The sequence below is a fragment of the Amblyraja radiata genome, chromosome 17 (assembly GCF_010909765.2).
Source record: "Amblyraja radiata isolate CabotCenter1 chromosome 17, sAmbRad1.1.pri, whole genome shotgun sequence".
Taxonomy (NCBI): Eukaryota; Metazoa; Chordata; class Chondrichthyes; order Rajiformes; family Rajidae; genus Amblyraja; species Amblyraja radiata.
In genome coordinates, this window is record NC_045972.1 from 22,023,257 (window position 1) to 22,037,400 (window position 14,144).

The following is a 14,144-nucleotide window of genomic DNA, read 5'->3' on the forward strand; positions in this document are numbered from 1 at the left end:
TCGATGCACCCTCAGTTTCAGTATTACTAAGTGTATAGTGAGGGTTGACGAGTGTTTCCACTCTTGTAACACCTGTCGCCTCCGTTTGTTCTGGTAAAGCGTGGTGGTGTTGCAACAATTCTCGGATTTGTTGATCGACACAGCTCCCCTTCCTTCTCCCAGTTTCTGATCTCAAAACACTGGTGAAACCCACGCTACTTGTCGCCAGTTGCGGTCGCCGATGTGGGTGGGGTGACATTTGAAAGCATGCAGCTCCGACGCATTGTTCTCATCCCATTGAAGAACAGTCCCTCTTGTGCATTGTTTTCTAGAACTAACTCGCTGATTCGCGTGTGCGGTTATTGTTGACGGGTTGTATTTAATTGAGCGGTTAAATGATGAGGATTTTTTTTTAATCTGAAAAAAGGAGCCGACACGTTTGCAGCATTAAAGTTACCACTTTAGGTCGGAACAGATGAGCGAGGCCAAACATGCGGTTTGTATTGTGAAACTCCCAGTTAAAGCCAAAACAATAGCAGCTACATCTAACATTTCCGAAAATCGGACTCAAATTAACACGGTGTTAAAATCAGAATAAACTCAAGACTATTGTAAGTTATGACGGTGCGAACAACATATCCTGTGTCACACCATCCGGATATCATGTGTGCGTGGGAGGGTGAGAAAAAGAGCTCGAAAGTTCGTGAGAGAGAGAGAGAGAGAGAGAGAGAGAGAGAGCGACAGAGAGAGAGAGGGAGAGAGAGAGAGAGAGAGAGAGAGAGAGAGAGAGAGAGCGAGAGAGAGAGAGAGAGAGAGAGAGAGAGAGAGAGAGAGAGAGAGAGATGAAACGGGGACGTGGGGAAAAAGAAATATAGAGACATAGAAAATAGGTGCAGGAGTACGCCATTCGGCCCCTCGAGCCAGCACCGCCATTCTATATGATCATGGCTGATCATCCAAATCAGTACCCCGTTCCTGCTTTTTTCCCCATATCTCTTGATTCCCTTCGCCCAAAGAGCTAAATCTAACTCCCTTGAAAACATCCAATGAATTGCCCTCCACTGCCTTCTGTGACAGAGAATTCCACAAATTCACAACTCTCTGGGTGAAAAAGTTTTTCCTTATCTCAGTCCTAAATGGCTTACCTCTTATTCTTAAACTGTGACCCCTGGTTCTGGACTCCCCAAACACCGGGAACATTTTCCTGCATCTACCCTGTCCAATCCTCTAAGAATTTTATGTTTCTATAAGAACTCTTCTCATCCTTCTAAAGCCCAGTTGATCCATTCTTTCATCATATGCCAGTCCCGCCATCCCGGGAATCAACCTGGTGAACCTACGCCGCACTTTCTCAATAGCAATAATGTCCTTCCTCAAATTAGGAGACCAAAATTGCACACAATACTCCAGGTGCGGTCTCACCACGGCCCTGCACAACTGCAGTAGGACTTCCTTAATCCTAAACTCAAATCCTCTCGCCATGAAGGCCAACATGCATTAGCTTTCTTCACTGACGCTGTACCTGTATGCTTACTTTCAGTGACTGATGTACAAGCACACCCAGGTCTTGTTGCACATCCCCTCCACCTAATCTGACACCATTCAGGGACTATATACTCACTGTATCTTCGCCAGGTTAGAAGCTTCTAGAACTAGTGGGCGTTGTTGGCAACGAAGAAGGGAATGTGTACAAGGTATACTGAGATGAATTTACTTCGGAGTAGAGTTGCGCGTATTTGTCCACAATTCTATCAACTTCTCTGTTCTGAACTATTTGCTGGTGCAAAATTACCTTTCTCATTGATTCGGGGATAGACACAAAGTGGTGGAGTAACTCAGCGGGTCAAGTGGCATCTCTGGAGAACATAGGTGATATTGCGGTTCGGGACCTCGTCTGCTACCCCTCTAATGCCTCCACATCCTTCCTGCTGTGTGGTGACCAGCAGTGCACCGAATACTCTAAATGTGGCCTAACCAAAGTTTTATACAGTTGCACATACTGAGCTAACTCTGCATGCCTCGCTGCCCAAATTATACCATCTTTCTCATCAAAGTCCTCTTGCTCATTGCATTGATTTTTTTAATTGGTATCCAATCAAATTTTCAAATATGGGGAATGTTGGTGTTTTAATGTTTATGCTAACGTGTTTTTACTCTGCCTTCACGCCAGCTGTTCCTAATAGACAAACCCTGCGCCAATATTACAATAGACATTGGCAGCAGGCAATTTCTCGTTGGGGATAGATTGATACTGATCGTACAGACCCAGTGTTATGGCAGCGTTTGTTCCTGTATTCCTTTCGAAACACCAACACAAGTAGCTATAATAAACGTGAATTGTGTTTATTGCATATGTGCATATTTATTCAGATTCTACGTTCATTTTTCTCGAGGAGAGGCTAGATAATGCAGACGTAAGGGAGGTGATCGAGAGGAGGAGCTGAAATTGAGGCGGGCCGGGGCGGGGAAATTTGTCCAAGGACACTGAGGGAGAAGGGGGTGAACCCGATAATGTCTGCAACTTATAAAAGAGCCCAATGTTATTTGTTTAATGTTCGCAGAAACCGCTGTCTCAGTTATGGACTCCAAAATGGTGCATCTGTTCTTTGGCAAAGTTGCCTATTTTGCTTACCCTGCTCTCACATTCCCATTCTGAAATCTCTGCAGATGTGAAGACCTTACTGGTGGTATCCTTGCTTCAAGGTCAACTCCGTCTTCCGCTAAAATCGCCCCTCTTTCTAAAGGGTTCATTTCAAATTGAGGAGAGGATATTAGAGGAGGCGGAAAAAACATATGATGTTTCAGGAAAACTGTTTTTTTTAAATGCATTTAATGCAGGAACCCACCCAAGCAATTCCCGGACATGAATTTAAACGTTTAGTTATGAGATAAACCAGGTATGATCTGCTGCATATGATTTGTGTGAAAATAAAAGCAAGATCTACCACTGCTCCATCTTTCTTTCATACACATCATAGATAAAAAGTGATTAGTGAAACAGTTTGCAGATTTACCCTTTTTATTATTTAATATTTTCACAATTGCACGAGATTCCCGATGCCATGCCCGTTGTATTTCTCTATAGCAGTTCCATTGAGGTTTAAGAGGTGGTTAAGTATAATGTTTGTTTTCATATAATCTTCAGTAAAGTAAGCATTGGACAATGTTCAAAAGATAGACACAAAATGCTGGAGAAACTCAGCGGGACAGGCAGCATCTCTGGATGGAAGGAACGCAGTTCCCTTCAACGCGATATGATGTTCTATAATTGGCCACCCGTTCTACCGAAGAACTAGCCGACAAATGTTACTGTTTCGTGTTACTTAATATTACCACTAATCTGCTATGCATTAGCCTCAAGGAATATATTTACAATCGTTTGCTCGTAACCTTTCTTTTGAAAAGTTAACTTCAAACTTTAGCTTTTGAATCCACAGTCCTATTTCACTGCAGGATGCAAGATTAATTTCCTTGCATGATGCACGGTATACTTTGCTGAAGATCCCAACATCTGTAGTTCCTTGTGTGTCTACACGATGAACTTTGTTTGTGTTGTATACACGATGGGTAAAAGTGACAAATAAAATAGGTTCGACTTTAGATAGCGCCTTTCACCAATTCTAGGCACCATGTTCAGTCAATGTATAGGTGCAACCACTGATGAAACAGCGAATCTCTCAAAGGGAATTTCAAAGCAAAAATATGCATTTAATAATTCTAAGTACACAACGGGACTAGAGGTCGATGCATTTCTCATCTTTTACATTTTCATATCATTCAATTTCCAGTTAAGGAAAAAATCATGATTTCATTCAATTCAACATTTGAGTTGTTTTCTTCAAGGCGAAGCAATGCTTACACGACGTGATTGTATATATTACATGAGACAAATCAGTGCATAAATATAGTAGCAGTAATTACTGATGACCGTGTGTTTCGAAGCTATATTCGCCAATGTTCCCACGTTAACCTTGAAAAGGTTCTAGTCAGCGATAAGGAATCGCCCCCATATTCATTAAATGTCGAGCCGCGTGCTCTGAACATTCCCCTACACCAAAAAATGTTCATTTAATAACTGAGTAGGTATGCCGTGTTTTCGTTGAACTATAATACAATGAATGCTTTCTAATTGGCGGCAGAAGCTGTTTATCGTCATGGCTCAGGCTTAGGAGATTCAATTCCAACTCAGAGAGAGAAGAAAAACATATTTGCTCCTTTCTTTGACAGGAAGTTTGAAACATATTAGGAAGTAGAAATTCAGAATTAAAATATGCAACTGCAAAAGACACACACACACACACACACACACGCGCGCGCGCACACACGCACACACACACACACATTTTGCGCCTTCTAGTCAATTAAAATCATGGTCCAACTTTGTTAGGAAGCGAGAGAGAATGAGAAAGCGAGACACATGGAACTGCAGATGCTGGTTTACAAAAGGAAAGCTACAAAGTGCGTATCGGGCCAGGCAGCATCTCTGGAGGACATGAAGAGGCGACAATTCAGGTCGGGACTCTTTTTCTGAAATAAAGAAAGTCTGACGCACTTTGTGTTTTTTTTTGTTCCAGAGAAATCGAGGACGTGAAATGTTCCGATATATTAATTTTTTGCCAATTTCAAGTTTACCGGTAATGCATTTAATTGTGTTGCTTCGCATTTATTTGTGTTTGAGCCAAGCATGAAATCCAATGGATTGTATCATAGACTATGCGTGGGAAGGCTCCTCCAACGATTTTAATTGCGGCTACCTCGTGCAGTGCGTCATGCTGGTCGGCGGGTTGAGGTGATGCATGATTCGATCAGCATTCTGCACAGATGCTCAACAATGCACATTGGATTCCGTGACGGAAGAGAGCGCGGTGGGAGGGGAGCAGGGGGGGAAATGCGCCTATATTTGATCCAATCACATGCGAGCAGGTACACCGGTCGCCAGACGCAACAAAAATCCATTACGTCTTTTTCAGAGAAAAATCACGAAAATAGCATCCATCCACATCAAGAGGCGAAGTTGTAGATGTTTGGATGGGTTGTTTGAAGCGCCTTATCTTTATGAAGTAATGTTGCTTCTTTCGGTGCACCTGAATTACCATGTACCCAGCCATTACCATTCCCTATCTTACTGGATTCTGTTGGGATCCAAAGTAAATGTCACATTGGACATCAATTTCCCACTTATGCCACCACAGATTTATAACGCAGATCTGCGCCAAGCTAGTCGAAAACATATATATGTTTTACTTTTCAAAACCTCAGTCGAGGTTTAATAATTGACGACAAGGCAAATATAAGGTGGCACTATTTAAATTCAGACATTCCTCTGTTCAATTACACGTTATATCCATTATGCATGCGATCCAGAGAGCAGAGTCGCACTGACGAAGCCCCATTCCTTTCTGAATGGATACAATGCAACTTGCACAAACTGTGCTCCCACCCACAGCGCGAACCATTGACCACCATACCCCAACCATGGACCACCACTCGCTACCCACCTAAAGCCATTTACTTTTTAGTAAAGACCAATTAATAGTACGTGGTGTCGATGCTAATGGGGACAAGGAGAGAGAATGGGGTTGAAAGAGAAAGATAGATTAACCATGGTTGATTGGTGGAGTAGACGATGGGCCGAATGGCCTAATGCTGCTCCTATAACCTTTGAAAATGAACATGTGAATGAGGGATAGATATTAGGTAGTACATCCGGCTTTTCTATTCTCTTCTAGAATACCTGGGCTAAAATGTATTGTCCATTCTCAATTACTTTTGACTTCCGTATCCACTTCCATAGACCTTTAAGAGTCAAACAAGAGTCCGGGTTAGGATAGCAGATGTTCTTCTCCAAGCGTATAGTGCACCAGATAGAATCACTGATCCGATAGCTTCGTGGTCATCACGATGAATGACCAGTTTTTAATTTAAGTTTTACTTTAACATTTAAGTCTTTGTCGTCGAAATAATAATGTCGAGGATGCTTTAATGTCTACCTGTTTTACACCTCATTCGAAAGAATGCACCTGCAACAATGCAGCACTCCCCCACTGCTGCATTGGGACTGTTGGTGCAGAGATCTGTGTTCAACGGGGGGAACTGAACTAGGAATTCTCAGGCGAGTGTGCAGGATTGACGTTAACCTCATGTGACCGCACTATCTCTAGATGTCAAATATTTGACATTGGGAAATAGTGCTAAAGAGTACATGAACGTGTGATTTCTTACATTGTTATTCTCTTTAGAGTGTGCAATTAATTCTAACTGAAACTGCCCGGATATTATAGCTAATGGCATCAGAACGTGTTTTCTTGACAAGTGTACTTTTCTATACAGCAAAACGCGGCAGTCCTTGCAGTTGAGATGGAGCTGATGCTTCCGTTGCCGTCTGATAATCGTTGTCCACAATGCTTTTCTTAATAACGCTTCCCGTAATAAAGTGAGCGACCATCTTGCCCTATATGGCCATCCACAACTTTTAAAAACAATTATTGTGTGGCTGCAAAGAGTTCAAAAAATAATAAACCCACCTACAAGGACTGCAAACACCCCAACCATCCCCTGATTTTAACTCTTCCTTGCCTGACGACACGTTACGTTATAAGCTTAAAGTAACTTGCAAAACTCGGACTATTTTGGGAACGTGTCGTCTACACCCGTGGTCAATTTCACGCATATTCCTTAAGAATGCGGAATACTCGCATCACGCAAAGCGCAACAGCAAACCGAATGCTGACAGATAACGTTGTAAACCTACAAAAAAATAAGAATCCATTCCTGGTGTAATTCTATAAGAATCCAAACAGCTAAAATGTAAATGTATCCTCTCCACACATTCTCTCCATCTCACTGACCCACACTTATTTCTTGCACGAGGTGTCTAACGTATACATCAATTGCAGATTTGCAATGGGATATAACGCCCCATTCTTCTAGCACTGGTTTTAAAGCTGCTGTCAGGGGGAACATTTTACTGTAATATCACCTCATTCACCCTTCCCTCCTGCAACGCATTACAGCCCTGCAGCATTCCAAGACCTCAATTTTGGATTCTATAAGTCAGAACGCGGACGGGCAGCGAGCACAGTGTGGATCTGCCCGGCCATTAGTAAGGCATTGTGAAAATGAAAGTTTTACACTTGTCTTTTGCAAGTACATAGCGGCAAACAACATAAAACCAAATACGGGAAAGCGAGCAATGAGCTTGTTATGTATGTGTAAGAAGGAAATGCAGATACTGGTTTAAACCGAAGATAGACACAAAAAAGCTGGAGTAACTCAGCTGGAGTGACTCAGCGGGACAGGCAGCATCTCTCGAGGAAGGAATGGGTGACGTTTCAGGTCGAGACCCTTATTAGGTGTCATCGATGGAGGGGAGGTTGAGGGGACTATATTTTACGCAGCGAGCTATCATCTGGATTACACTGGGTTGAAGCAGATTCAATAGGCATTTCTGTATGGGAAATTGATGATATTGCTGGAAAATAGTGGAGCAAAAGATCATGCTATTGAGGAAAGAGCGTGTGCTTGTTTGTCAGGGTTGGGGACGTGCAACCCATTGAATGTATCTTGCAAAGATACAGCCCAGGCACATGGGCCGACCGGCTCCCCTCTGTGCCGTGCTAATTCTAGGAAATAAGCTACTGGAGAATAGATTTTTCTAAAGTTCATCCGGAAAACGCTTCATGCTAGTTCCACCCATCTGGACCCAGATATTTCCGCCTATATCTTCCTGTCGACACTGCAATGCATCTGTGTGGATTGTACAAGCAAGTATTTGCGAAAGAGGCATGTATTAGATAGACTTCGCGTCAGGCGAGTGTAGGAAGGAAGAGTTGCAGCTAATGAACAAGAACAAGAGAGGGGTGGGCGAGTAAAGGGAAAGGAAGTTGATTTGCGAGACTGAGCGGTCGCCTGCATGTAGCGGTTTAGCAGCGAAAGAACGAAAGCGCTTAGACGAGAAAGAGTGAAAGATTGAGTTGTAAGACTGGACAGCTTTTCCTGACACCTATCCCCCTCTTTGTACACTGGGCTTAGTCTAAAGCTGGAAGCTCTCACACTTCAGAAATAAAATGCCTCCTTTCCTTCCCACCAAAGCTCGACCATTTTATCATCCACTGACTTTCACCCTTGTCCCTATCTCCGTCTCGGCGACTGCAACCAAAGATCCGGTGAAAGAACAGAGTAATTGTGTTGAGGGAAAATAACGAATAACTCCGAACCAATGTCCGCAATTCAACTCTGCGCTCTCAAATCCCACTGACACGCAGACGTGAGGCAGATTAATCTTTGCAAGACGCAGCGCCTGATATTCTGTTTTCCAACGCACGACTTTTTCTTGGGAGTTGACTCGCACAGGACCTGAATGATTTTAAGGGAAGCGAGACGAAGGGGGAAAAAAACGATTGGCAACCGCCCCATTGACTTCCTGTACTTGATTTTGCTTTGTAACTTTGAAGAAATCTACCTTTGGAAGTGTCTTGTGTTTCGCAATAGGTCTGTGGGTCTGATGGGGAATTGCAGATTGCTCGAAATTATGGTGTGTGCGAAATATCGACTGACATCAGCGGCAGGATGTCAGGGGGCTAACGATGTAGCAAAATTCATGGACAATAATTTTCAGTTCCGGGCCTCTTTCATGCATCACTTAAAATATATCCCTGTACAGTCCGCTGCCTGTGCCTTCCAGCTGCGCAGTGCAGGACACGCTGAAAAGTCTTCTCCCTTCGCCCGTTTACAACATCACTTCCTATCGTGGATGTTTGACAAAACGCCACTCAGAAAATCTGATAATATTTACGTTTGCCACCCAGCATTTAAACCTGCGGCTGACTTGGCCATGATTTGAAATGTGATTTGTTACGTCTCCCAACCCGCTGACGACCAAACTGCAGTAAACATTGATACCTGCCCTAAACCAGGCCGCGTTATATAAAACAAAGCACCCAGTTAAAGCTTTGACTAATGAGTTTGGCTTTCACTGTACATTTTACACGCCGACCGTGGCCACCGCTCACGCCGAAGTGTTGTTGATGAATCACAAAGGATTGATCAAAAGTGGACAAGAAAATACGCAATTCACCAGGTGACCTATTTTACCTCAAACACCAATCCAATCCCCCATCCCACACTGCCTCCGCATTGAATTGTTCGACAGAACCCCGAAGGTTCAAGACTAGGAAAGTCTGATGCATTTTCCTGAAAGCCCCCAAGAATTAACCTTTACCATATTTTACCCTGAAGTTGTGGTGCCTGTAATCTCTGACCCATATGAGGGGAAACACCGTGTGCATACAATCCACCTGTTCTTCACCGTGCCCCGATTAAAAGCAGCTTTATTTTTTATAGTAGTTCCCTCAATCTCAACTTTTACTGGATGTATCCTGAAATTTACACAGCCACTTTATTGTTTAAAATGCGTATTAGCACTGTAATAGTCGGTGACCCAGGCGCTAAATCTGGTTCTCTGAGAGAAACACTGTGGCCTTGGAGATCAGCTTCTAAAGAGTGAGGAGAACGTGCCCATTTTACTTTGAGTAACGGGTTGACAGATTGCTATTGTACACTATATATTGAAGTATTCTGTTATTGATGTTGTCCACGCATTTTGCTAAGTGTAATAAATTCAGCAGCAGCGCGAACAACTAAGCTAAACTATATTTTAAATGCATAGAGTACTAACACCTGCCTACGCTTGTTAAGTGTAATTTTCTATGGACATTTTATACCCATGTAAAGAGGAGAAAATTATTTATATTCTGATTTTTCACAAATAGAACATAAAAACAAATGGACAGGTTGTAAAGTTTCTCCTCTTAAACATTGGCGAATAAACGCTAACATCAATTTAGCGTCGGAAACGTCAAGTACTTTTACAGCAAATTTATACACTGACTTTGCTTTTGTCTTTGATTATTGCTCTAAAAAAATTCAAAATAATAAAAGTTTTACCTTCCACTAAAATGCACGAATGTTTCATATCAAAAAACACGACGTTTGAGCCCGAATAATAATTTAATGTATCCAATTCATGTCACTGCTATTTCGAAATATCCAAATATATGTTCACAAAGTTATGTTTTAACCAAACACTGGTCTTTGAAAAATTACGATTGGTGCAGTCATATTAATATTTGGGCAGATAGGTCACAGAGCGAGAAACTCTTAACCGAAGTGACTTTTGAAGGAGGTTGTAAAATGCGGCGGGTGTAAAACTATTTATGACAAAAAATGGCTCCAATATTGCCCTGGTCAGATGTTTACCGAGTTATAGGCGAGCCACAAGATTCATCAGGCGAATATGTTCAAATGCGTACAAATTCAAAACCATCACAAAAAATGTTAATGTAATTCAGCAATTGTAATTATGGAGTCTAAAGAAAACAGGGGGAGAAGCAAAATGCAATGCACGTGAGTTAATTTCACTTGTGGGGATTCAAGAATTCAAGATATTTTTGAAAGATTTCTGCAAGATGTACGGACTTCATTATTGCCAAGATTTCAAAATTTATTGTAGCCGGTGTTTGTTTAATTTTGAACTGATAACCCCACATGGACATCGACCCAAATGAAAATGCACTAGTAATAAACTCCAACATCCTCAATCCTCACTGAAATAAAAGAGTGGGCATTCAAACCCTGATTCTTGCTTGTGGACTGCGTAAAATATCGCCCCTAAACGTACGATCCAGTTGTGTCAAGCTGAGAAAGTCTTCATCGCTTTGCAAGGAGTAGGCGCATGTTCTACTGATATTATATATGCATATTATGATATATATATGGAATATAATATACATACATTTCATATAAATCAATAGGCAATATATCCGTATATTTATATGTAATTAAACGAATATATATATATATATATATATCCATACACACACATGTACATACATATATATATAATCAATATATAATCAATATTAATAAATCTAAATATCTATTTATCTAAACGTATGTGTATGTATACACATATATTTCAATGAGTTCGGGTTCTCAATGACTGAGATATTCCTCTCACCATCTCTACCCCCCCCCCCCCCCCCCCCCACCCTCCCTCTCTCAGCCCTCCCCGCATCCCGAATGTGATTTCCAGTCATTTTGGGGGTTTTACTCTCCGTTTCTGTACTTCGCGTTTAGGGACAAGTAAATATACAGCGCCAGGAAAATTTCAACCACTACCACCTCAGATAAACACAGGAGATTGAAGACGAGCTCCACCCCTTTAACAAGACTTCGGTCTGAAATGCAATCTGATCGATAAACAAGAAGGGCCATTCAACGTTCATCTTTCTATTTCCGGGGTGCAAAGTGCATGCTACAAAATGCTCAATTTTCTTAATTTAAATAAAAATATTTATTTGTGACCATGGAAATGTCATTCTGCATATTCACCCCGAGGTGTTTCCTCTTCGCTGCACATCAAAAACAATTAAACTCTTTATATTTTTTAAAGAAAAATCGCCTTACCTTGGTGCATGGATTTCACATATTCAGGGAAAACACCAAGAGACTGCAGGGAGCTAAATTCCACACACCATTCCTTAATTTTGCATCAACAGCTCATAAAAGGGTACACATTCCTTTTTATGTTCACACACACACACACACACACACACACACACACACACACACATACATATATAACGTAATTAAATTAGATGTTATCGAACACATACACATACACACACACTCTCACACACTCACTCACAGCACCCACTAAAGCGTTCGACTTCATAGCGAGTTACACAGTTAACCCAAAACGCGTGGAGAGGGTTTAACCCATGTTTAATAAACTTATATACCGTTCTCCGATCAACACACCACTTTTTTTTTAATATATGTATGTATATATATTTAATGTCTCAACATTACGGTAATAACCGATATTCCTCAGCAATAGTCCCAGACTTTGTAATACAGAAATCCAGTCTGTCAAATACTTTTTTTGCAGAAATAGTTCAGTGCATAATACATAACGAGAAAAGTCTGATGTTTTCAAAGGCCAGACCTAAAGTCAACGCAACTCCCCCCTGAAGATGCAAACTTTCTTTTTTTTCATGGAAGGAGGGGTTGATGGGATTCACGGTGCAATATTGTTTCGTTTTTGCTTCCATGTTAAAAAAACAGCAAAAGAAAAAGTCACCGGTATCATTTCTTGCCATGCCATAATTCATTAAAAAAGAAAATCCGTTTCCAACTAGCTAATTAAATCCATACATGTCCAGCATGCAGGGTTATTATTAATATGGTTCTTTCATTTAAAAAAACACAAACAAAAATAATATAGCAAGCATATAATGCATGAGATGACGGGGTGAGGGAGAGAGAGACGGCAGGTTTTTTTGTGATAAAAAAACTTTTTGAAAAAGTTTTTTTTTAGTTTTTTTTGGGGGGGATGGGGTGCATAGCAAACCCACAAACTCACATGAAGAACTCCGGGGAGGAAGGGTTATCGCTGGACGAGCCCGTTTCTCTGAAGCCGCTGGACACAAGTTTTTCGTACTTCTCTTTGTAGGCGTCCCTCTCCCGAACGAGTCTGGTTATCTCCTGTTTTAAGTGTTCCACTTGCTGTTGCAGTTGCGTCTTCTCGCTCTCCAACATGTGCCGTTGCTGCACCCGCTTGTATCGGCAGGACTGCGCGTAACCTCGGTTCTTGAGGGTCCGGCGTTTCTGCTTCAGTCGGAGCACCTCTTCCTTGCTGACACCCCGGAGCTGCCGGTTCAGCTCCCTCACGGACATGCTGACCAACTGGTCGTCGGAGAAGCGGTCGTTATTCCGCAGGTGCGGGTGCTGGTGAATGCCGCCGGTAGCGGGGCCGGTGCTCCCGGTGTTAGCCGTGCCAACGGCGGCTACTCCTCCCCCCGGGTGCTGGTGCCCCTGGTGGTGGTGGTGGTGGTGGTGTTGGTGCTGGTGGTGAGGAGGTACCACGGTTCCGGGCGGACCCATCTGTTCGCCGGCCATGCCCGCTCCAGCTCCGGCCCCGGCGCCGGCCCCGGCCGCCGCGTACTGCTGCTGTTGCTGTTGTCCCCGGTAGCCATCGAAGCCTCCTTGCATCTGCTGATGAGCGTTGTTAATCAGGGCCTCCACCGCATCCTCCGGCGTGAAGCTCAAAGCGTCCGGGTTTAGCTGCTGGTAGTTTGTCATCCAGTAGAAGTCTTCCAGGTGCGCCGCCTTCTGCTCCCCGGGGCTTGGGGCGCTGAAGCTGGGGGACGGTGGCACCGAACTACACGGGGTACTCATTGGGGTAGAAGACAACGAGCCCCCGATGCGGTTGCAGTGACTGCCCGGATTGCCTTCGGACTCCAGCGGTTCCTTTTTGACTTCGAATTTCATCAGATCGAAGTCATTAACATATTCCATCGCAAGGGGACTGTTGGGTAGGTCGGCGCTGTTGATTGCCAATTCGGATGCCATCCTTTTACTGCAGATGGTATTAGGTCGTCCAGACCTCCAAGCGCCGGGGCACACGCCTGCGATCGCCGCGATCAGGCTGCTCTGAGCTGAAGGAGAGAGAGCCAGCTTGATTTCTTTGTTATTTTGTTCTTGGTTGCTTGTTTTTTTTTTAAAGTAGGATTTGGAAATCTTGCACGTTTCAGCTTGTTTTTTTTTATCAAGTAGATATTTTTTTATGCTCGTTCCCGCTCCGATCTGTTATAATACAGATGCATCGGTAGAATACGATTTTTCTCTCCCTCTCTTAAGTCTTAGCTTCATGGAATCTGGAGAGCAAATCTAGATGCCGGTTCTCTCTCTCTCTCTCTCTCTCTCTCTCACTCTTTCTCTCTCTCTCTCTCTCTCTCTCTCTCTCTCTCTCTCTCTCTCTCTCTCTCTCTCTCTCTCTCTCTCTCTCTCTCTCTCTCACTGCTTCATCTCGGTTTGCTGTTGGTTTACAATGCTTGGGTAGGAAAATAAAAGGGGGAAGCGAGAGAGAGATAAATTACGAGGTTTTTGTTTGTAAAAAGGTGCAGAGAGAGAGGGCGAGGAAGCAGATACGATGCGATTGCAATAGTTTGCTGGGTTAGAGGAGCGAAGTCCAACGCGTGTTGAGATTTTAGCTGGAGGACGGGAACCGTCGGCTCTCTGTTTAAAAGCATCGCTTCTTTTATATCGGACTCGACGTCAGCTTTCAAATGGGAAATTGACTGAGACTCGCAACCAATGGGGTG

At 43.0% G+C, this 14,144-nt stretch overlaps 1 protein-coding gene across 3 annotated transcripts in view; it reads right to left on the minus strand.

The window, feature by feature from the left end:
* Positions 1-13,750, minus strand: part of maf (MAF bZIP transcription factor) — a 353,819-nt gene extending 340,069 nt beyond the window's left edge. For all 3 annotated transcript variants that reach the window (XR_004414499.1, XM_033035850.1, XM_033035851.1), the window contains exon 1: positions 12,404-13,750. Coding sequence is in view for 2 of the 3 variants with exons in the window: in XM_033035850.1 (XP_032891741.1) it covers positions 12,404-13,392 (989 nt within the window). In the remaining variant the exon portion in view is untranslated. The remainder of the gene's footprint in view (positions 1-12,403) is intronic.
* Between the last annotated feature and the right edge of the window lie 394 nt (positions 13,751-14,144).